Raw genomic sequence first — 21,735 nt, forward strand, 5'->3', positions numbered from 1 at the left:
TCTTGTTCTAGGTGGTGACGCTGTGGTACAGAGCCCCAGAGGTGCTGCTCCAGTCCAGTTACGCCACACCAGTGGACCTGTGGAGTGTCGGCTGCATCTTCGCTGAGATGTTCAGGAGAAGGTGAGAGCCGCGGGAAAAAGAGCTCAAAGTTGTGTCGACTGAAATGTTTTGGTGCCACCCCTGATACTGTGTAAGTAAGTATGAAGTAGAATAACTTGGAGGAAATGGAGGGACATAAACCAGGCACCACATATTCACTGGCCCAAAGATCTCACATTGGCACCTTGAGCCACGCATAAAACAATATACAACATTCATCAAAAAAAAAACCTCTATTCTAGCTCATGTTGGCCACTTTCTGTTTGGAGAGGTGTTATTTTCTAACCAACCAGTCAATGGTGATATATTTGTCATTGAATTGTTACTTCTGTAAGTCAACTTGCAACAACCTACAGTAAAATAACATTCATTCTAAAGCCAACCTACCAAACAACTGATTGACTCACTGGATTTTCCGACCGGGGGAACATCCCCCGACACCAAACATGTTTAAATCACCGAAGAACAACAGAAATACAGGCAGCAAATTGCATGTTGAAGGCTCCCATTATTTCCATAATTCACATTACTCCTTAGTTCACGCACTCTTGTGGTCTCCTCCTTCGCTGTGTTGCTTTGACAACAAAATTACACTAAACACTTGCACCTCAGCAACTGACAACTGACTCGTGTGTGGTGTATCATGGTAACGGTCACACTCACTGATCTGTATCAGCACAATATTTATTTGCTGCACTGTGTGTGTTTAATGTTCTTCTGTGCACTAATTGTGGTTCATTTTGTGTATAAAATACATACATCCGAGTAGTGGTATTGAACTGCATTAAGAACTTTTTACTTACTTAAACCATCTGATGGTCGAGGGTTAACCATGTGTTACTCACTGGTGTCTCTGGTCAGGCTGTTCTATGGATTATCGTTATTATGACCTACAGGGATGTATACATACTGTATAGACACATTCACATGTTCATATCCTTGTGACTCCCATCTGCTATCTCTATGAAGTGGTTTAACTGTTTGAAAGTAACTGATGCAAAGTGTTTAAATGTGAAGAGAGGCCATTTCTCTTTGTGTTACCTGCGTTACTTTTACTACATTTTTGGAGGGATATTCTACAGCCTCCGTCGTTAAGTATCAGTTATCGGGGCGTTTGTTAAACTTGGCATCTTTTCCTCAGATGACACCTGTCAGATGGGTTTGGAGCACTGAGCGAAAGCATTTCAGTTGACTTATCAAACCATTACAGTAATGGCAAGCTGCCTGCTGTGGTTGCAGCATGCAACCCCAAGATTCTGCTTCTTGGTATAGGTATTTGACAGTTTGTGGTCTAACGAACTTCACATGCTGGAGAGTCAACCTAATAACGGACCCTTTGTCTTAAAAAAAAAAGGTTCCCCTACCTCCATGTGGAAGGACAAAGGACTTTTCCAGTGCATAAGGACATATTTTATCATCATAGCATCAATCAAATATTATTATTTATGTGCCATAAGGAGTATAGAACTACATCCTGACATCAACAGTGAACTGGGGTCTAGCCAGCCTGTAGTGGTGTGCTTCAGGGCAGATAAGAACAGTCTTTCTGGGGTAGGGCAGAGTGCCAGGAGAAGCAGCCCTGCCTGTAATTTATGCTTCCTTCCCCAACCGTCCTCTAAACCCCAACATGCACAGCCACACACAACGACCCACGCTCTGCACGGGGGAATATATAGACTCTAGTGGCAAAGAGCGACACAGGGTGAAGAGACTGTTAGTCATGTGGTACACAGGCGAACGACTAATAACTGAAACCTAACACAGGAAGGAGCATGGATGAAGGGAATGCATGTATCTCGTGCTTTGGCCTTCACAGTCACCAGATGTTAATCTAATTAAACACCTGTGGGAGGATTTTTTTTGGACATTTTACAGTGGAACAAAACATGTTCCGCACTAGACTATCCAACATTGTTGCGTCTGACCCCTCTCTAACATTTCAGACTGTGTTACTGCGTCTTGTTTCACAGTGCTACACAAGATCTGTACATGAAAATGTTTTTTAGGACGGGCTAACAGAGGTTTTACCAAGACCTCTGACGGCTTCAGCTGTCGATTTATCACTTTATCACTTAATCTTTGTGATCGACCAGTCTTCTTGTGATAATGAAGTGGTGATCATATCTTTTGTCTGTGTGTGAGAATTAGCAGTGGTGCTGGTTATTCGATGATTTTCTTTCTGTGTCTTTGAATTTGGAGCTGAAAACATCAGTCAATTTAAATTATTGTCGACCAAGGCAATCTTTCTGATATTTTAGTCGTTAAAGTCACTTTTTAAGAGCACAATGCTCTTCATTTTCCTCTTCCAGCTCTTCAGTTGTGATGATTTGCTGCTTGTCTTTGTTTTATCTGATAGTAATGTGAATCTTTTTTATGGGGGGGGGCGGTGGATGAACAAAACAAGTAATTTGGTTCCATAAACTTGGCATTTGAACATCTTTCTGACATTTTATAGACCAAACAATAAATCAAGAAAATACTCAAGTGGTGATCTGAAATGCTCCAGGATGAAGCGAAGTGATTTAACAAATGCAAGCTGCTTTCAAACCCTGAGAAAATTTTGACTGGATGTGTTTTGGATGATTAAGAACCCAGATATATAGATGATTAAGACATTTTATCAAGGGGGGAAAAATCATTTTCAGATTTGCAGTTGTGAGCGCAACCCTCATGTGGGTACATTTGTGTGCAACATTTCACTGTTTTTGTTTGAATGCTATCAATAGGCTACAGGCTGCTAGTTACATATTCACAATCACGTTTGCGCATAATACCTCAGTGAAGCCTTTGACTCATTGAGGTGAACTGCAGTTGAATGTACCTTCTGCCATACTTAACATGTGTTAACATGAAAGGCACAAGGTTGAAGTGCATTTTACGACGTTTATAACTTTTGTAATGTTAATATTGCACCAAAGAGTTTCTGGCAGAGAACCTAGAATCAACAAAGTAACAGTGACGTGTGTGTGTTATGTGCAGAAGAGGTCTGTCCTTGTTCTATATAGTGTTCCTTCAAAAACAGACACAATCTGCAGTTGGAAATCCTACCCTGTCTGATAGCACCGAGGCCTCTGTTTGTGTGTGTGTTGTCTAGGTTTAGGTACTTCTTCTCTCGCCCTGACACAATAAGCTGTAAAAAGCTTTGGTGTGTATATGTGTGCGTTTTCACAATCTGGCACCTGTCCAACAGTGCCCTGAGGCGGAAGGCAAGGCAGAGCCCTTTGATGGCCATGAACAGAACATACACTCTCTCTCTCTCTCTCTCCCTATGTTTCTCTCTCTCTCTCTCTCTCTCCCCCTCTCTGCAGGTGATTAAGATGGCTTTTTAAAAGGCCACCTGTTAGAGATTAAAGGGCACCTGGGAGAAGCAGTGAAAGAAGGCAAGAGAAAGCGGCGTGATTGTGGGGAAAGTGCCGAACAAGAGAAGACGAGAAAACACTGTTTATTGGTTTGCAGTTTTGTTCAATTGGAGATTATAATCGTTGACAGCTCGGGTACAACGAGCCAGACATCCCCAGTGGTGGTTTAATTGCCTTTTGAGAGAGAGTCAGTAAATTTGAATGCGCTTTTCTGGAAGAACCTCCGCTAAGAAGTTTAGTTTGCACAATCACACGATTGATCTGTTTTAGTCTCTCGACATAAATTCAACTCAGTCTTGTAAAATTGTCAAACATTTCCTGGTTCATGCTCAAATGATTCCCTGCTTTCATTTTTTGTTAATTGAATTATTCTTGATTTTGCAATCCGAAGACATGACCTTGCAAATTAGTGTTAGTAGAAGCCCCCACTGAGCTGTGACGACCCCGGCTCATCCAGTGGCCTTATGTTGCAGGTCAGAAAAGTGCAAATTCAACCTCAAAAGAGTTATGAAACTTCAAAGCCCCCCCCCCCCCCCCCCCCCTCAAACATCTACTGTGGCAAAAATAGTTGGGAACTCAAAGGAATTTGAGCAAATATCATGCAAGTCTGCATCTGCATGGCTTGGATAGTGTCGAGGTGAGTCATGGTTTGAGTGAATGGGGCGGAGGGGGGAGAGGGAGAGCTCGCTTGTTGACATTTCTCCAATCGAAAAGGTTGAACGTGTTGTGTTAATGAAACGGGAGAGGCCCCACATCCATGTTGACTTTCTCACAGTTTGGAGCTCCGATTGATAAATCCGCAAAAACTTGCGGGCACGTGTGTGTTTGCGCTTCACACACTCGGATGTAAAGTACATGTAGAAAGCTCGGCGCAGGTTTGCATGTCCACACAGTTTAAGGCTTAAACACACGAAGAAGCCACACTCACATCTCTCTCTCTGTGTCTGTTTCCCACCCAGACAGATTGACGCTCTCACGTGCAAACATGCACACACACATTCCAGAGGTTGTCTCAGTGGAATGAGGGACACGGAGCCGTGTTGGCACTAAAGGAAGCATGACTCAGCTGCCTGTCCCAACCCAGTCTCAGTCCTCTTTTCACTGCCACTCGTTTGTTTGTGTGTGCGTGCGTGCATAATGTACGTGCACATCTAAATCCCAGAGTGGGCAAATGCGCGTGCGTGCATTTGTGTACACCCTTATGTGTGTATTTGCTTGAGTGTGTCCAAGTGTGCATTTGCACTCGACTGTTGACCGTGTGTGCATGCCAGTGGCCAGCTCGATGTGAATCCAGTTATCCCCCTCCAACAAACCAACAAACCACTTCAGGTTTAAAAATGGACCTCTTGGAATTATCAGCCCTACTTGTTTTGGCACGATGACTTTGCTGTAGGTGAATTCTTTTTTTTTTTTTTTTCTTTTGCAACATTCAGAACTGGTTTGGTCTGATTTTTAAATGGCTCTCCAGTCTTACTGCAGTTCTTTACCGGGAAAAGACTTGCTATATGATCCTCTTTCAAAGACGGGTGTTTAACGCAGAGTCATCCATTAGATAAGGATGCCAGCTCAGAATAATTGAAACAAACTGTGTCTCTCCAGTTCACTTCCGAACTAAAGCATGTGACAGCTAGCATGAGAGCTTGCTGTCACTGTAAAAATGTGCAAAATACCCCTGTGTGACTAATTTCCCAGTGTCTGAGTCTGTAGGAAAGTGTGGGTGTTAAGCTATGCAAAACTTCCTGCAAGTGGGAAAACACAGGGAGCACATGGTGGCTAGCCAGTCTGTTGACTTCAATTAAGTGGGGCTGTATTGAGGCCTGGATACAGAATGTATACATGCATGTATACGAGCACACCTATGTGACAATATCCTGCATTATATTGACACCTGCTGGTGACTGATCATCTTAGACAAGCGGGCCTATAAGAAACAGTCCTTCTCTCACCCTATACGTTTTGGAAGTAACACATTTTGAAGAGAAAGTCCTCTCTTGGACAGCAACGCCTCCTCATTTCCTTTCAGAGGAACTTCAGCAGGAAGGTCTAGTTCCCATACCTCTTTCTCTGTTAGAATAATCCAGCTTTTCTTTCACACGCCTCTCCCTCCCACTTTCCTTCACACTTTCACAGAGAGAGAGAGAGAGCGAGCGAGCAAAAGCAGACACACACACACACACACACACACACACACACACACACACACACACACACACACACACACATAAGGGATAAATAGGCTTTTTCTGTCCCGTGCGGCGACCGACAGGCTTGTGCTGATGATGACTACTGGAATTTGTGTGGGTGCCAGGGCAGGCATGGCCGCCCACGGGCATCCAAAGACGGCCCAAAGCCACAAGAACCACAAGCAGCCCTGCTACCGCTCTCCTCCCTCCTTTCATCCCTCCCTCCCCCCTTCAGTGGTACTACCAACACTGGTTCACAAACCTGACAACATGAGATGGAGCTGCGAGTGTGTGGCTACATCAAACGCTCACATTAGAGTCACACATTCCTCTTTGCCTTGAGCCAACAGCTTATATCTTAGGCCCGTTCGTCTGCAGCGTACCATGGCACAGGGCACTCTATCTGAAGTTGGTCAATACATAACTAAAGCTTTACAGTTTAAACCAAAAATGCATTCTAACCTTTTTCTACATGTATGCAGCACTATATATGAAGACTCGTGTAAATGTTTAAAAAGCCGCAGTCGAACTAAACTGTGTTTATTTTACTTTTACCAGACCGCTATTTCGAGGAAGCTCAGATGTTGATCAGCTGGGAAAGATTTTTGAGTAAGTATTACTGGTTGTGTTTCCTTTCCATTACAGCTTCTGAAGTCTTATATGTTATATTTTCTTGAGAATGAATGTACAAACTGGGAAAATGGAGCGTATTCGGACATGAGATTAAAATGTACAAAACTTTATTGGACTGTCAGCCAGTCAAAAGTCTAGTCCAGTTAAAGTTTGTGAACTTAAATCTGCTGTGTGTATACTTTTTGTAATTAATGGAGAAGCTCACAGATTAGGTTATACGGCAACCCTTAGAGAATTTTAGCAAAGTCTTTAACTTTAGAGACAGTGAATGCTGCCTGTTGCTGATGACGAAGGCACTAATGACTATTATCCTCCCAAAGTGTTGTCGGGGTACCTTCAGCAGAAGACTGGCCCCAAGAAGTGGCCCTACCACAGAGTGCCTTCACCCCCCGGCCCCCTAAGCCAATAGAGAACTTGGTTCCAGACATGGACGAGCAGGGACGGGCCCTCTTAATGGTGGGTAGTACTGTCCAAACCAGTCCCAATTCTTCATGCCATCCTTTTTATCTATTTTATCGATTTGTTCATCTCATCCTCTCTTTCTCCCTTGCAGCAATTCCTCGCCTTCAACCCCTCCAGGAGGATATCGGCCTTTGCCGCGCTGAGCCACACCTATTTTCAAAGTGTGGACAGCCACAGTAGAAGCGTGTACGCGGCCCAGCCCATCCCCAGCAACAAGCCCACTATGGAGGAGAGGACTGCCTGACCGTCCTCCTTCACCCTTAATCATGCCATACAGTGTCTATAAAGAGTATTCTGCATACCCCACCTTGGTGTTATTCATGTTTTATTGTTTTTACAGCGTTAAATCAGAGAACATTAATTAACCTTTTTTGACACTGATGTACAGATAAATCTTAAATGTCAAAGTGAAAATAAATCTGTAGAAATCAATGCAACTTAAGTACAAGTATAGTATTGACCAACATTTAATAGCCTTGAGTCTATCTGCACATTTTAATCATGCAAATCTTCTCATTCATTTTTGAGCGTGATTCAACAGCATTTTTGAAATTCCGGCACAAATTCTTGATTGGATTTAGATCTGGAAGTGGCCAAATAACATCGTCTTGGAATTTTTCCACATTTATTTTACCTTCTACCTTCACAAGCTCTCCTGCTTAGCAAAGACATGCGACATGCTACCATCACCGGGCTTTGCATAGCATTTAGTTTTGTTGGGTCAAAAAGCTTAATTTTTCTTTTCGGTGTGATCTGACCACGGAGCCTTCATTCACTCCCACATGCCTCTGAGCAGATGCAAGCTGAATGTCATGAGATTTTTTTTTTTTTTTTTCAACAGTCGCTTTGTCTTTGCCAGTTGGCCATGAAGCTAGAAATGTACCCAAGCAGCAGTTGCTTGTAGGCACAGTTGGGGAACCTTGAACCTCCTTCAGACCCCATTGTGGCCTTCCGCAATGTGGCACTTCAGTACTGCTATCTTTGCACTGGTTAATTTGTTCATAGTGTAGTTTATACTGCCTGTGAGTTTAGCTAACATCATGATCTGAAATCTTGATTACAACTTCACCATTCTAGCTATTATTCAACTGTACCAGTGCTAAACAAAGTGTCATAGTAAAGAGGGTTAATACTTAATTAAGATCGATTTCTAGAGATTTGTTTTAATTTCTTTGACTTTAAACGGTCATTTGTCTGAAAATCAGTGTCAAAAAAGCTTAATCAATTGTGATTCTGTACATAAAACAAAACATGAACTCTACCAAGGGGGCAAATACTTTTATAGTCAATGTACAAAGCTCCAGGAAAATACTCCTAAAGCGAGAGTTAATGTGGTGTCAAGAAAGACGACGCCAGCGCTCTCACCCCCTGAAAAATGCACAAAAGCTATCCTCCTTCCATGAACTTATGGATTGTAATTGCTGCTTTTAGGTTGTTAAATGTTGATGATTGACTGTTAACAATGCAAAAGAGACTTGCATCTCAAGATTGACTGGTAGTAGTAGTGGGCATACGGACAGTAGAGGCCATGGAGCAGAGGCCTCTTTAGGACCAGCGTTAAGCCTCACAGGAGCCCTCTTGACTTGAGGGGGGGACTGTACAGGAGCCTTGGTGTGGACAGCATGGACCTCATCTGCCTTTTACGCGTACTGTGGGTGTGTGTGCGCAGTGAGCAGATATACAGTACAAGCACACTCCCAGATACGTACGCAACATTTAGCGTGTGCACTACCACTGACATTTAGCACGCTCATGTACACACCTACTTATTGAAAACGTTATTAGGCATCACAAGCCAGCCACTCACTGCCATGTCGTGACTTATCATTCCAGTTCTTCATGTATTATATTACTGCCACCTTGAGGATGTCCTGAGTAACTGCAAACCAGTAGCGGGCTTCTAATGGTTTATGCACTCTTCAAGGAAACTCATCATAATGGGCTGATACCAGTGCTGAGACAATGATGAAAGAACCTTATAGAAATGTTCCTGCCACTCACTTGGTGTTTATGACTTGCTTCTAGTCTGCCATCATGGGCTTTTATCATTATAAAATACAATTATTATTTACTATCCGAATGATACAGTAATGCACAGGCTTGCAATAGGTGGAGAAAGACCCACCAGCACTATTCAACATGAATACATTTGGCACAGAATAGTGTCGCCAATATTCTGTATTTAATTTTAATTTTATTGACAAGTCTTATATGCTTGTTTTCATCAAGTTGTTACTTGATTTTTTTTTTTTTTTTTTTTTTTTTTAAAGATGCTGGGGCATACAATATTCTTACACCAATTACACCGACTCTAGATAATTATAGAATTTGTGTAAGAATAGTTTGACAATGTAAGGAATGTATAAAGGATAGGCATTGGTACTGTACAGTATAGAGTGCTAAGTACAAGCTGTAACGATTGTAACTTTTGATACGTGCATCGTCAGCTCATAGATATGTCATAAAAATGGATAGATGTGTAGAGTTAGCGAGGGTCAGTGGAATGTTGTATGGCAAGACTTTTGTCTGTTGAAATGTTGGGTGGGCTCTGTGGGTGCTTGTTGAATTTCAAAATGCTTTGGATTGAGAGTGACTAAGAATTTTTACAGTGGTTTTTTGATAATGAAATAATGCACAAATATGTTGTGTACAGTCTTGGCTTTATTTTACAGTCTTGTCCCTGTTTTTTTTTTTTTTTCCGAGTCCCGTTTTTAAAAGCAAGGAAAAAGCAAGTTATGCAGAGTTGTATTTTTGTATGCCGTAGTTCTTGCAGAACAGTAACATATTTTAACACTGGTTTACGTTTCCTTAACAGGTAGTGCTGCTAGCACACACACACAGACACACTCTCTGACTTTCTCAGGTTCTTGTTATGGACGTCCGAACCTTTCGGACACAGTTTGCACATCCCTGGGCTACTAACTGACCACATCGCAACTCCTTCAGGTTTTCTTTCAAGCTGTTCCACGATCGTGTCATTGATCCTAGTCTACTGTCCTATTTATCAAATATGTTACTGTAGTCATTACTGTCTGAAGATAACTGCCTGTATGAACTGTTTTTGCCAGCAACTTATAATTGCTAGATGGCGAACACAATGTAGATCCATGTACAATTACTCGACTAAGCACTGTGTGAATTTTCTATTTGATAACGAGTCATATCTGGTGTCAGTGGTGCATACAATGCAATGAAAGCTCCAAATACTTTAGATCTAGAAGTTTACAATTAAAACAATGACTGCTCAGTCTCATTACACTTGATACAATCACTGTATGCTTTGCTCATGAGTTATCCAGTTTGTAAAAACATTTCAATCTCATAACACAAAACTAAATTTCCACTGTTGAGCTTTTAGAAGTTTAGCTGTTCTTGAAACCAACGTAGCTTGGTCCATCATATAACTCAAAGTACACATATGTTCCTGTGTCACATTTGTTTTTAGCATATGGTTATGGAGACTAGAAAAAAAAACACAATCATGGCATTATACGTATGTATGAATGCTGGCATTGGTGTCTTATTATTGTGTTGCACCAGTTGAATAAAAAGCAGCTTTTTTTGTGAATGTTGTTTTGGACTGGTTTATGAACGTGTTGGTATCAGTTTTTGAAATAAGTTTTTCTTCTAATGCTACAGCATATTTAATGAACAATATGCCATTCATTCTATTACATGATATTCATTTATAGTGAAACATGATAACTTAAATGATGCAAACAATAGACGTTTTTCACAGCAGCCATTTTGACAAAACAGTAGGTAAACACCAGTGTTGGCAATGATACTAATTAAGGGTTGGTTCCATTCAGGTCAAACAGAGTCAGGGTGCTGCTGTGGTGCATGGAACTAAACCTTCATTAGTATCATTGGTAACACCTGCATCATTTAAATTGTTTTATTGTTATTTTTCACTGTGACTGCCAATTTGAGAGCCATAGCATAAGGGTTGTACACAAAATACGGATAGTGTTAACAGTTTGAGATACAGCCATTAAACAAGGAGACCAGATATTTTAATGGCATCACAGAAGTCAAATCATGGGACTTGGAAGTGTGATATTTAGAAGAAGATATACTTTATTTTATTAATCCCTCAATGGGGAAATTCTTTTTTCATTCTATTTTATTTTGACATGCATTTTAACCCAGACACACACATGCAGTACAAGGTACAAGGGCTCATAGACATGCAAATATGAGAGAGATGGTGGAGTGATGGGCAGCGAGCGGTTGTGGGGGATCGGTGCCTTGCTCAAGGGCACCTCGGCAGTGCCCAGGAGGTGAACTGGCATCTCTCCAGCTACCAGTCCACCTTCCATATTTTTTGTCCATGTGGGACTTGAACTGGCCACCCTCCGGTTCCCAAGCCAAGTCCCTATGGACTGAGCTACTGCCTGGATACTAGCACTTTTTTTTTTTTTTTTTTTTTTTAAATCAGTGGAAATGAATTACATAAAACAAAAACCTACATATAAAGAAGCCCCAAAATATCGTGGATAATAACAGTTATTTACAGTTCATGCTTAAAACAAGGAATGAAGGGTGTAATTAAGCAGATACAACAACAACAGTGGGCTGAGTGAATGTGTGATTTTTTTTTTTTTTTGCAAAAGACGTTCAGGAACATTATATTTTTATATTATATTACCTGGGAAGAACAGATCTGATCGAGAGCATGTGATAGTTTTTGGTATTGTTAGTCCCCATGCACACACTCCAGCACTTGGTGGCGGTGTTGCGCCGCTCAGCTGTGTGCTAAAAAAAAAAAACACCGAGAAGAAGAGTCAGCTCATTTTTTAACAAAGTCTGATGCGGCTAGGTCAATGCTAGCTAGGTAACACTAATGGTTGTTCTCTCTGCTGGATTTTTCCACCCTCCCCATTGCTGACTCGACATGGGCAAGAGAGACAATCGAGTGGTGAGTCGTGCTGCACAAACTGTGTGAAACTATCACACGGTGACATTTTGTTTGTTTGGTGCTGAACCTGAGCAGAGCTTAGCGTTAGCGCAGCGACTAGCCTTGGCTCGCTAATATAAATATTTATACGTCAGGTATGCTGGTGTCAGACCTAAACAGGAGCCACGTAAACGTATCGCAGGAAAATTATAAGTGAAAATAAGTTTTAATTTAATTGTGGCATTTTCTTGGATAAACGCCTCGACGTGTCGTGGCTAACGTCAAAAGACGAGTGTTAGCGCAAAGCTAATTTTAGCTCCTAACATTTGCGCAGTGTTTGTGTTTTTCTCATTAAATCTCAAACACCGACAACAACCCAATAAACTAATAAACTATTAGTTTAATATATAATAACTGAACGACTCATCGTCAGCCCAGTGTTTTTGGTTAAAGTTAGCGGTTTGCTGAAGCCATGTTGTCACTGATGCAGATATTTTCTGTTGTTTATTTATTCTCTTAATGTGGCGAATAGGATCTGCAGGTGTTACCACTTGGTATATTTATTTGATAGTTTAGTCCAGGAGTCTTTAACCTTTTTCAGCCCAAGGACCTCTTGGACCCCCACATGTAATTTATTTATTTATTTATTTATTTTTATGTCACATTTTAAGCCTGGCCAAAGATGATGATGATGATGATGATGATGATAATAATAATAGTAATAATAATAATAATGATGTGATGATGACAACAATAACTTTTATATCTACTTTATTCACCTTATTTATTTCACCTTATTATTTCAACCTATAATATACTGGATTTTTTTTTAGCCCATATGCGTTTATGATTTAAAAAAAAACTAATTTATGCACAATGGAATCATTTATTTTATATATATAATATATATATAAATATATATATATATTATAGTGTGGTGTTTGTGGATGGTATGTATTATGTATGTATGTATGTATTATGTATGTGTGTGTGTGTGTGTGTATATATATATATATATATATATATTAATATGTTGTGTGTATTAGTAATAGTATATATATAGTGTTGTGGTAATATATATAATATAGATATATATAGTATATAATAGAATTGTGTATATACTAGATATATATATGAATATCTCTATGTGGGGTGTGTGTGTGTGTATGTATGTGTGTATAGATCTATCCTAGCTAGCTGTGGTTGGTGTGTGTGTGTGTGTGGGTCTTATTATGTCTGTATTCGGTATGTGTATCGCTGAATATCTATCTATATCGTTCTCTATCATTATCTATATATCGCTATCTATAGTCTCCTTCTCCGGAAAAAAAAAACACACCCCCACAAACCACAAAAAAAAAAACCACCCACACCAACCAACACCCACAACAAAAAAAAAAAAAAACCCCACACCACACTCCTTTTGTGCACCCTGTCCCTTATTATGACAAAAATTAGTTGAAGACCCCTGGTTTAGTAGATAGATCTTACCATCACTGTTGTATTCTTATACAGTGGCACTGCATTAAATCTGCAGTGAGGTTACAGTGAAAATATGCAATAAGCTTTTAGAGACGTGTTTTTATTATTTTTATGGTTATTAGGAGGATGCATGTGGGGCTGGAGAACTATAATGCAGTGTACCAAACTGTGCAATCTCAGTTTTCTATATATTTTCTGTGTGTTTCAATAACCACCTCCTCTGTTTGCTGTTCAAGGCTTACATTAACCCCATTGCTGCTGCACGAGCCAGAGGACCGGCACAGAACTCCGGTCCAACCATACAGGATTATTTAAGCAGACCTCGACCGACATGGTGAGTTGGGGGCAGACCTCCTCTCTGGCCCACCCTTACACATAAGTATTTACTCCTTGTCTGTTGGAAGACGCCATCCTCTTTTCTCACAGCTGCACTCTTCTGTTATTCCTGAGTAATTATCTTGCATCCATGTTGTGCAGTGTCACTGATAGATGAAGGCGGTGCCAGGAGGATGTGAAGTTTTCTAGATCAGGGTCCTGTGGGGGTTATGTGCAAATAGAGATAAAGACACTCTCACAGCTCATTGGTTCAGGCTTCACTTGTGCTGTATGGACTTTTAATTATTAAGTCAAATTAATTGAAGCATGTTTGTTGTCTCAGAAACGGTACAAAGAAGGAATTGACTGCACAACGTTCTGCTGTCCTCGTTGCGTGCAAAAGTCTTTATTTAAGTAAACTGTGGATGCTTTCAGGACAGAGGATTATTTTTAAGACAGACAAGATGTTTTTTTTCTGCATTCTGACCTACATCTGTGTCTGCTTTGTGTGTCATGGACACATTATTTTAGATTGTTTGGCATAGAGCCGAATGTAATGTAAAAACACTCATCAGCTCAGTGTGAAAGATTAATGTATTCCTACGTAGAGACTTTGAGTGACATTGGTTTCTTCAAATTTAATGCTACTCCATTTTTAACAGTGTTATACCCAGTGGATGTGAGTCAGTGTAGCTGCAACAACAGTTTTGGCAGCACTGTAGTGAGAGCTGGCTGTCTGTCTGGAGCACAGAGAGCAATGACTGCAGGAACTTAATAGGTGTGTGTGAACCCAGGGTTGCTTTACTCATTGTCTCCATGCATCAGCTATAAATTATGCAGAGTCAACTCTCAGCCTCTTCCATTAACTTGTGGATTTATGTTTATTGGTCCTTCCATGAAACATTCAAAACATCTGCTTGCCCAAAAAAGAAAAAGTGCTGTCAATATAATATAATTATATTATTTTAATTATAAATAAGTAATAATAATAATAATAATAATAATAATTACACAAAATACAAATCTTCCAGTAAAATTGGAACAGATACAGATTCATTTAAAAAGATATGGATGATGTATTTTAAATTGGCACCTCAAATAAATCTGATCTTGTAAAATCTCACATCCACTAAAATACTGCGAAATGAGTCTTTAATGAAATCAACTCCAATCTTAGCCACAAGGGGGCAGTTTGAATTCACTGTGTGCTGCGCTCCTCTGCCCCTATGACAGTTCCCTTTGTAAAGAGCAATGTGTTTTCGAAGCAATATTTAAAATGATTGATTCATGTAGTGTCTGTTTACTGTAACTCCTTGTTGAGCAGAGGATAAGTTTTGTGCAGGAGTAATATAGCAGCTGGTGAGATGAAGAGCTGCATGTGACGTACGTTTTGATCAGTTTGGGTCGATGTGTGTTTCGTGCATTACAGCTGATGTATTGTCTCTTCATCAGGGAGGAGTTGAAGGAGCAGCTGGAGAAGAAGAAGAAGGGCTCTCGATCCTTGGCCGACTTCGAGGACAAAATGAACGATGTATGTTTGTATTATGAAGATTCACCACCAGTTTTTTCACAGTATTTTCAGTCCATTTTCTGCGGTTTAATCATTCTTCATGTTTGGATGAAGGTGTAGCTGCATTTTAGCAGTCTAGTAGACAAATAAAGATGTACTGTTGTTTTCAGAAATGGAGGAGAGAACTGGCGAAAAACCGAGAGAAGCTGTTGGGTGGAAGCGACAAGGACAAAGAGAAAGACAAAAAGACAACAGAGAAGGAAAAAGAGGAGAAGAAAGAGAAAAAAGAGGTGTGGTGCATCTCCTTTAAGAGACATTTGAATGATTTCACTCTTTAATGTCATCTCTGCTCACTTTGGCTTTTTTATTTGTGTTTAGAAAAAGAAGAAGAAGGAAAAGAAGAAATCCAACAGGGTGAGGAGAGACCTCCAGTATTTTGATGGCCAGCTGTGCCACAGTACTGCCGCGCACACACACACACACACACACACACACACACACACACACACTCTGCCTGTCTCCTGAGATGGTCTCTTATTGATGTGTTCCTATTTGCAAACAAGCGAATAACCCTCAAGTCTAATGAACCCTGCTTTCACTGTGTTTTGGTCAAGCATTCTTCATCTTCCTCCTCCTCATCGAGTTCTGATTCCTCTAGCAGCTCCTCCTCAGAATCTGAAGATGAGGTAAGACATTACAGACTTTAATGTTAATGTGATGCTAGATCAAGATGAAGAAAATTTAGTTTGCAATTTAGAAGCAGAGTGCGTCTGAAATGGAGACAAGGATCCAAAGCTGCTCTGCTCGATGACGCACAGCATTGATTGATTATAACTGCTGGCAGCTGTTGTGATCCTCTGTCATAGGTCAATACAAGGAATACGTTCGCACGTTGCAGTGGGTGTTTGTGATAGTGGGATCAGAAATATATTGTGCTTTATACACCTTAAACTGTGATCTGTTGCCCCTTAGCAATGCTACAGATCAACTTGACAACTAATAGTTTCCCATAATGCAGCTCTAAACATTTCTTGTTTGTGTGTTCAGGATGAAAAGAAGAGCGTGAAGAAGAAGCGGAAGAGAAAGAAGTCATCGGCCAGGAGAGCATCAGACAGCTCAGAGGAAGAATCTGATGCTGAAATCAAGGTTTTTCTGTTCTTCTTTTTTTTCTTAATAGCACAGTGGGCTTCATTTGTTTCAGTAGAGTCAGGTTCTGGTGTTGAAAATGTACAAACAGTTATCCTACAATGACTTAAAAGTTGTTTAAAATGTCAAGAGTTTAATCTAAATGTTTTTCTCCCCAAGAAGAAAAAGAAAAGAATCAAGGAAGAAGGGGACAAAGATAAGGTAACTTACTCAGTTAGCTATTCTTTTTGCTCATCTTATGTGTTTCCACAGATGTGTGATGTATTAAACTGTAAAGCGATGCTCTTTTTTTACACCTTTTGAGTGCAGGTGTTACAAAACGTGATGTAATTCTTGTGTTTGTCAGGATGACAAGAGCCGTAAAAGAAAAAGGAAGGCCGAGCGGAGTTATAAAGACTCGTCTTCAGAGTCCTCTGTGGACTCTGAGGGGGAGGAGGTAGTAAGTATTGTTCTTAGATGGTTGTAGATGGGTAATAACCTGCCAAAAGGACAATCGTGGGTGATGTTTATCGCCACTTTAAGCTGTTAAATATTATTTAGTGACATGTTTGTCAGTAGTCTCACTTGCTGTAAATAAAGCACTCAATCAGAACTTATCCTCACAAGCACACCTCTGATAACTGTCTCCTTTGTTCCTCTTTTCTCTTCCTCTTTTTGTTCAAATTTGGGATTAAGTAAATTGCCTCAAGTATCAGCAAGTGCCCCTGTTCTATTTTCTGCTGTCATAAAAATGTTCCAGTATACATTTTTAGCATCTGTTGACAGTTTATTCAGATTCACAACAGTCTGCTTTCTTTCTGTGCTGTTTTTGTTTCACGAATACAAATAATTATAACGAGTTTGCCTTGCACACAGCAGCAGAAAGCACACACATCAGAGCTGACGTCATTATTAGGACTTGGGATTGACACTAGTTCTTTGAGGTTGGCTTGGCTGAGGATCCATAGCCAAACTTAAATCATCAGTAACAGAATTAAAAACAACAGTAAATTCCTGTCTCTGCCCAGAAAAACGTCAGGTTCAGCACAAGGTCACTGTTACACCATTCTACAGTTGTAGGTCTTGCACACAGTTGACAAAAATCAAGTTTCAGTTCTCGCCATAGACTCACGTACAACAAGACTTCTGCTTGCTAAACTTCATAGGAGGTCTTATAAATAAAAAAATAGTTAATTAGGTTTCTATTTAAAAGTCCCAAAGTGTGGCACCCCCATTACTGCGAGTTGATGTAGAACTCCTCATGGCACATGATTGCATCAGTGTGTAGTCCATGGCCATACGGGCAAGTATACGAGTCGTTTTCACGAGTGCTGATATAGAGCACAGTGGCACTGGGGCTTTCACATGTACCACTCCACTTTACAGCTGTTCTAATGTTTTCCCTGCGCTGTCCGGGGAAATATTACACCAAACTCCCTTTAAGAAATCTTCCAACAATTTCTTATGTGTCTGTACAAGCACATAACACTAGAAACACAAGACAAAAGACGTCACGTTGACAATCTTGTTAATTTGATCCATTAAGATAAACTGTATATAAATTATGAAATAGAGCAATGTATAAAAGCAATATCACACTCACGGTTGTGATGTAATGAATGTCAGAATGCTGTGATTGTTCTTCAAGACAAATTTGATATTAACAAAAAACAGTAAAAAAAAAAAACTGTTTGTCATTTGTTTGTGGCCAACATTATTAACAACAAAGTGTATCATTGGCATTTGGAGCAAAATGGAGCACAACAACTAACCAGTTTTGCAGTTTAGAAAAATTTGGCTCAGAAACGGATGACCTTAGGAACTTGTTATTACATATGCCAACTGCCATTGCTGTTTCAGTTTACAGAAATTCTTTAGTTGTGAAACAGTATTGTTGCTTAAGGTATTTAATAGAACTGGTTATACGACTTCCCTCTTCCTGTGGTTTCATTTGCACTTTTTTTTTTCTCCCATAGGCTGAAGCCAAGAAGAAAAAGAGAAGTAGTGAAGAACGGGAGAAAATTACAGTAAGTCATTTATGTAAGTTATTAAAATATAAAATCTGCATTGGCGTTTAATTAATTTAAAAGTGTCACACATCAAATGTTTTATGTTCACAGGACAAATCCAAGAAGAAAAGGAAAAAGAAGCACAAGAAACATGGCAGAAAAAAGAAAAAGAAGGCGGCATCCCAGTCAGACTCGGAGCTCGACTAGCAACCGTAGCTTTACGGTTCACTCATCTTCCCGACAGTTCACTAGTAGTGTTGTTTTTGCCCTTGACTTCTAAAAACTTGTCCCATCCAGCTCCAGTCATTATGCTTGAGCAAGACACCTACAGACTTGTAATGGGCTTCTGTGAGCAAAGTGAAATTGAGGGAGTCATGCATCCCTCTCAGTGGCAACTACTGGTACATATCTACCGTTAAAAACTTATTTCTTTTATCACCACGTTTTTTGACATTAATTGTTCTTTGAGTTACACTCAAAACAAAAGGACTGAAGTGAATTCCACATCTTTTTTTTTTTTTCAACCCCTCATTTTGGAAGTGTGACCAGCGCTTACTTTTCACCTTCAGTTTGCTGGCCCCTCTTCGGAGTCGCGCTCTCCACTCCAAACCTGACATCTTGCATTTCTAGTTGCTAGATGAGGCTGTTATGCTAGTGCCTGTGTCATGCATGTAGACCTGATCACCCGATGTCTCGCCAGCCTCATATTGAAGTTGGACTTAAGATATGAAATGTGAGCTACACAGTTGAAATTTATACAAAGGATAATTGTCTGAATTGTTACACTGCAGTGTAAATGTACAAACAATGGGAATTCATTAATAAAGTATTGTTTTAGCCTTTTATTGCTGTTACTTAGTTATAGCCCCTGCTGTGTGACTCCTTTATTTGAAATCACAAGCGTATGATTCACTTAGTCATCCGCTGGGTTAACTTTTAGTAACCCTTTCAGTTTTTTTGTTTTTTTTCGCTTCCCTAAAACTTAAATATCGGTCAGTGGAACTCCAACAATTGATGATTAATGGACTGCATGAATATAACACCACTTATATCCAAGTGCTTCTTCCTCCTTTTTCACTCTTTTACTTCGACATGCAAATTTGAGAAGCACAGTAACAAACCGCCAACCTCTGGAGCCACGTCTGCTCCAAGATGTCAACCACGAGATAACCAAGCCACTTGTACAATACTTCATATTCCATTGTGTTTCCCTCTGAACTGTTTAAATTACTTGGATCATTTAAGTAAAAGTAGTACTGTAGTACGAAAACATAATAAATATATAAATTGAGTACTTTTAAATTTTGCTTTACAGGCAGATCTTGTGATCGAGACAATATGGAATCAAAGGTTAGCTCATAAAGTCTCTGAGGTTTTATCTCTCTCAGCAAACGATGATTACTCAATCCCTCATTTTTTTTAAAGTATGCGCCTGAACTAGTTCCTGAACCACTGTCAATCTGACAGTCACAGGACAAAGGGGTGTGATACACAGTCGGTTCCTGTGGGAGGATCTAATCTCCTGTATAAATAGCATTGTGCTGTGGTTAAGTTAGAGGAAGTGTGAGGCGCGTTGCACAAAGCTGTTGAATCACTTCACTTACAAAAGGTAAGTCAGATATTTGAATTTGAATCTGTATCAGATAATTTACTTAAAGACCTAATTGTAGGTATAACGCTTTATTAATAAAAGTCACTTCTATTTATTATTACAGTTCAGTGCGGTTATTTTGAGTGAAGCTGAGAAAGAAGCTGAAATGAAACTGAAACTTTCAACCCCACGAAACAAAGTTTCACATACAATTCACAAACCTGTTTTTCAAGATTCTTGTCATGTTTAACTATAAGTTCCATATTAACACTATTTTCTTCAGATGTTCAGGGTAAGCCTGTGCTTGTTTGTGTGGGGGATTGCGTCCTGCTCCATCACATGTCCGGATGGAAGTACCTGTTCTGATTCGACCACCTGCTGTAAGACTGAACATGGATATGCCTGCTGTCCATATCCAAAAGTAAGACAAGTCTGAACACATGCAGTTATTAAGATTAACATTTTGGTCTGGATGACTGGTGGAAATATATGTAATCAGTGTGTGTATTTATGCGTTTTTAGGCTGTTTGCTGCCTTGACCTGGCCCACTGCTGCCCTTCAGGGTTTACATGTAACCTGGCCACCCTGATGTGTGATAAAGCAAACCAGCCGTGGCTGAACACACCCATGGTGAAGAAGGAGGCTGCAGAGAAACCATTCACCCCTCTTGAAAACAGTCACATCCCAGAACAACAAAAGGGTTCAGTCGGTGTAGTCCACTGTGACAACTATTACGTCTGTCCCGATGGCACTACCTGCTGCAGACACCCAAAAGGTGGCTGGTTCTGTTGCGGGTACTCTCCTGTGAGTTGACCTACGTATTGACACATGAACTTCTTGTTCTTTCCTGAGTCTACTCATTTTTTAACCTTGAAGTGTATTGGTGTTTGTTGCCTTGCAGGGTAGGTGTTGTCTGGATGGCTACCACTGTTGTCCATGGGGCTACGACTGTGACCACACTTATACCCACTGTGTGAGGCAGCAAGGCCTGAGATATCCTTTCACTCCCAAACAAGCCCTGTCTTCAGTTCCTGCTGCTCTCCTTTCAACACCAAAGGAACAAAGCAGCTTGAAAGAGGTAGGACACATCACAGTTTCTTTCTATAAGTGGTGTATATACTTTCTCAGTTAGCTCTTTTAATAATAAGTGTAAAATATGTGAAAACACAATACTTTTGGTCAACTCCAATTAAACCACACCTAAAAGTCCTGGTGAGGCAGATTAGCTGCATTTTCATATCTTCATAAAGAAAACTCGAAACCCTACAATGTTCACCCTCTTGATTTAAAAGAGATGTAATCAATTTATTTTTATATTAACAAAGAGGTTCACTTGTTATAACAATCATACAGAGAATTATGTATCACAACTGGAGTCCAAAAACAAAGCTAAAAGTAGAGTGAGTATTGCTAATGTTGCTCTGTGTCTGCTGGATGTATAAACTGGCAGATTTTTTGCACATCAGCCAACTTAAAAGATGAGTTAAGGTGATTGAGTTCACAATGTTTTCTGCCATTGCAGGTTTTATTTGATCGTTGCTTAGTTTGTTTTGTATATTTTGTTGTAGCGAAATAATAGACCAGGTTTTCAGGGGGTTTAAAAACATGGAGGATATATAGACAAATATATATTTCTGATTAAATATTTAGATCATAACCAGTGTGTAATGATCATTTTGTGTTTACCTTTAGCAGACATCACTGACAGCTCTAACAGAAGCTAGTAGCGGCACCCATGAGGTTGGAGTCATTCGCTGTGATTCCAGGTTTTTCTGCCCACAAGGGAAAACCTGCTGCAAAGGGTCGGGTGGCCAGTGGAGCTGCTGTCCCTACCGACTGGTAAGGATTGTGCATTCAATATTAAAGCTGTCATGAAATTATGGAGCAATGATTTGAAATAAAACACTTTGGTAAAAGTGCTTAGAAAACCAGAATATAGAGTTTAATTTACAGAACAGTGAAATTATTTGAAAATGTGTCTGTAATCATATCATATCATGTCATAAATGATACAAACTGATGCCAGTGAGATAGGTTTGAAAGAATTGAATGAACCTGCTTATGTT

General features: G+C 40.0%; 3 protein-coding genes across 7 annotated transcripts in view; all 3 read left to right on the forward strand.

Moving 5' to 3' along the window:
* Window positions 1-10,305, forward strand: part of cdk6 (cyclin dependent kinase 6) — a 32,945-nt gene extending 22,640 nt beyond the window's left edge. For both annotated transcript variants that reach the window (XM_010741539.3, XM_019262686.2), the window contains exons 5-8: window positions 12-121; window positions 6,201-6,251; window positions 6,596-6,731; window positions 6,829-10,305. In XM_010741539.3, coding sequence (XP_010739841.1) covers window positions 12-121; window positions 6,201-6,251; window positions 6,596-6,731; window positions 6,829-6,981 — 450 coding nt within the window. In that variant the 3' untranslated portion in view covers window positions 6,982-10,305. The remainder of the gene's footprint in view (window positions 1-11; window positions 122-6,200; window positions 6,252-6,595; window positions 6,732-6,828) is intronic.
* A 1,180-nt stretch (window positions 10,306-11,485) lies between these two features.
* fam133b (family with sequence similarity 133 member B) lies at window positions 11,486-18,942 on the forward strand. 3 transcript variants are annotated; one of them, XM_019262682.2, is made up of 11 exons: window positions 11,486-11,658; window positions 13,356-13,453; window positions 14,887-14,965; window positions 15,115-15,234; window positions 15,323-15,358; window positions 15,559-15,630; window positions 15,992-16,090; window positions 16,250-16,291; window positions 16,437-16,526; window positions 18,046-18,096; window positions 18,190-18,942. In XM_019262682.2, exons 1-11 carry the CDS (start codon window positions 11,635-11,637, stop codon window positions 18,283-18,285), a joined length of 807 nt encoding a protein of 268 aa, XP_019118227.1. In that variant the 5' UTR covers window positions 11,486-11,634; the 3' UTR covers window positions 18,286-18,942. The 3 variants fall into 3 exon arrangements, with proteins under 3 accessions (XP_019118227.1, XP_019118226.1, XP_027142018.1); XM_019262681.2 differs by having other exon boundaries at window positions 11,488-11,658; window positions 16,437-16,529; XM_027286217.1 differs by having other exon boundaries at window positions 11,491-11,658; window positions 16,253-16,291; window positions 16,437-16,529.
* A 586-nt stretch (window positions 18,943-19,528) lies between these two features.
* Window positions 19,529-21,735, forward strand: part of LOC104927453 (granulins) — a 2,567-nt gene continuing 360 nt past the window's right edge. The window contains exons 1-5 of one of the 2 annotated variants that reach the window (XM_010741536.3): window positions 19,529-19,687; window positions 19,953-20,090; window positions 20,192-20,473; window positions 20,571-20,747; window positions 21,365-21,508. In XM_010741536.3, coding sequence (XP_010739838.2) covers window positions 19,953-20,090; window positions 20,192-20,473; window positions 20,571-20,747; window positions 21,365-21,508 — 741 coding nt within the window. In that variant the 5' untranslated portion in view covers window positions 19,529-19,687. Of the gene's footprint in view, window positions 19,688-19,952; window positions 20,091-20,191; window positions 20,474-20,570; window positions 20,748-21,361; window positions 21,509-21,735 lie in introns of both variants that reach the window. The other variant, XM_010741535.3, reaches the window with a different exon arrangement.

Source organism: Larimichthys crocea, chromosome XIII (assembly GCF_000972845.2).
Source record: "Larimichthys crocea isolate SSNF chromosome XIII, L_crocea_2.0, whole genome shotgun sequence".
NCBI classification, from domain to species: Eukaryota; Metazoa; Chordata; class Actinopteri; family Sciaenidae; genus Larimichthys; species Larimichthys crocea.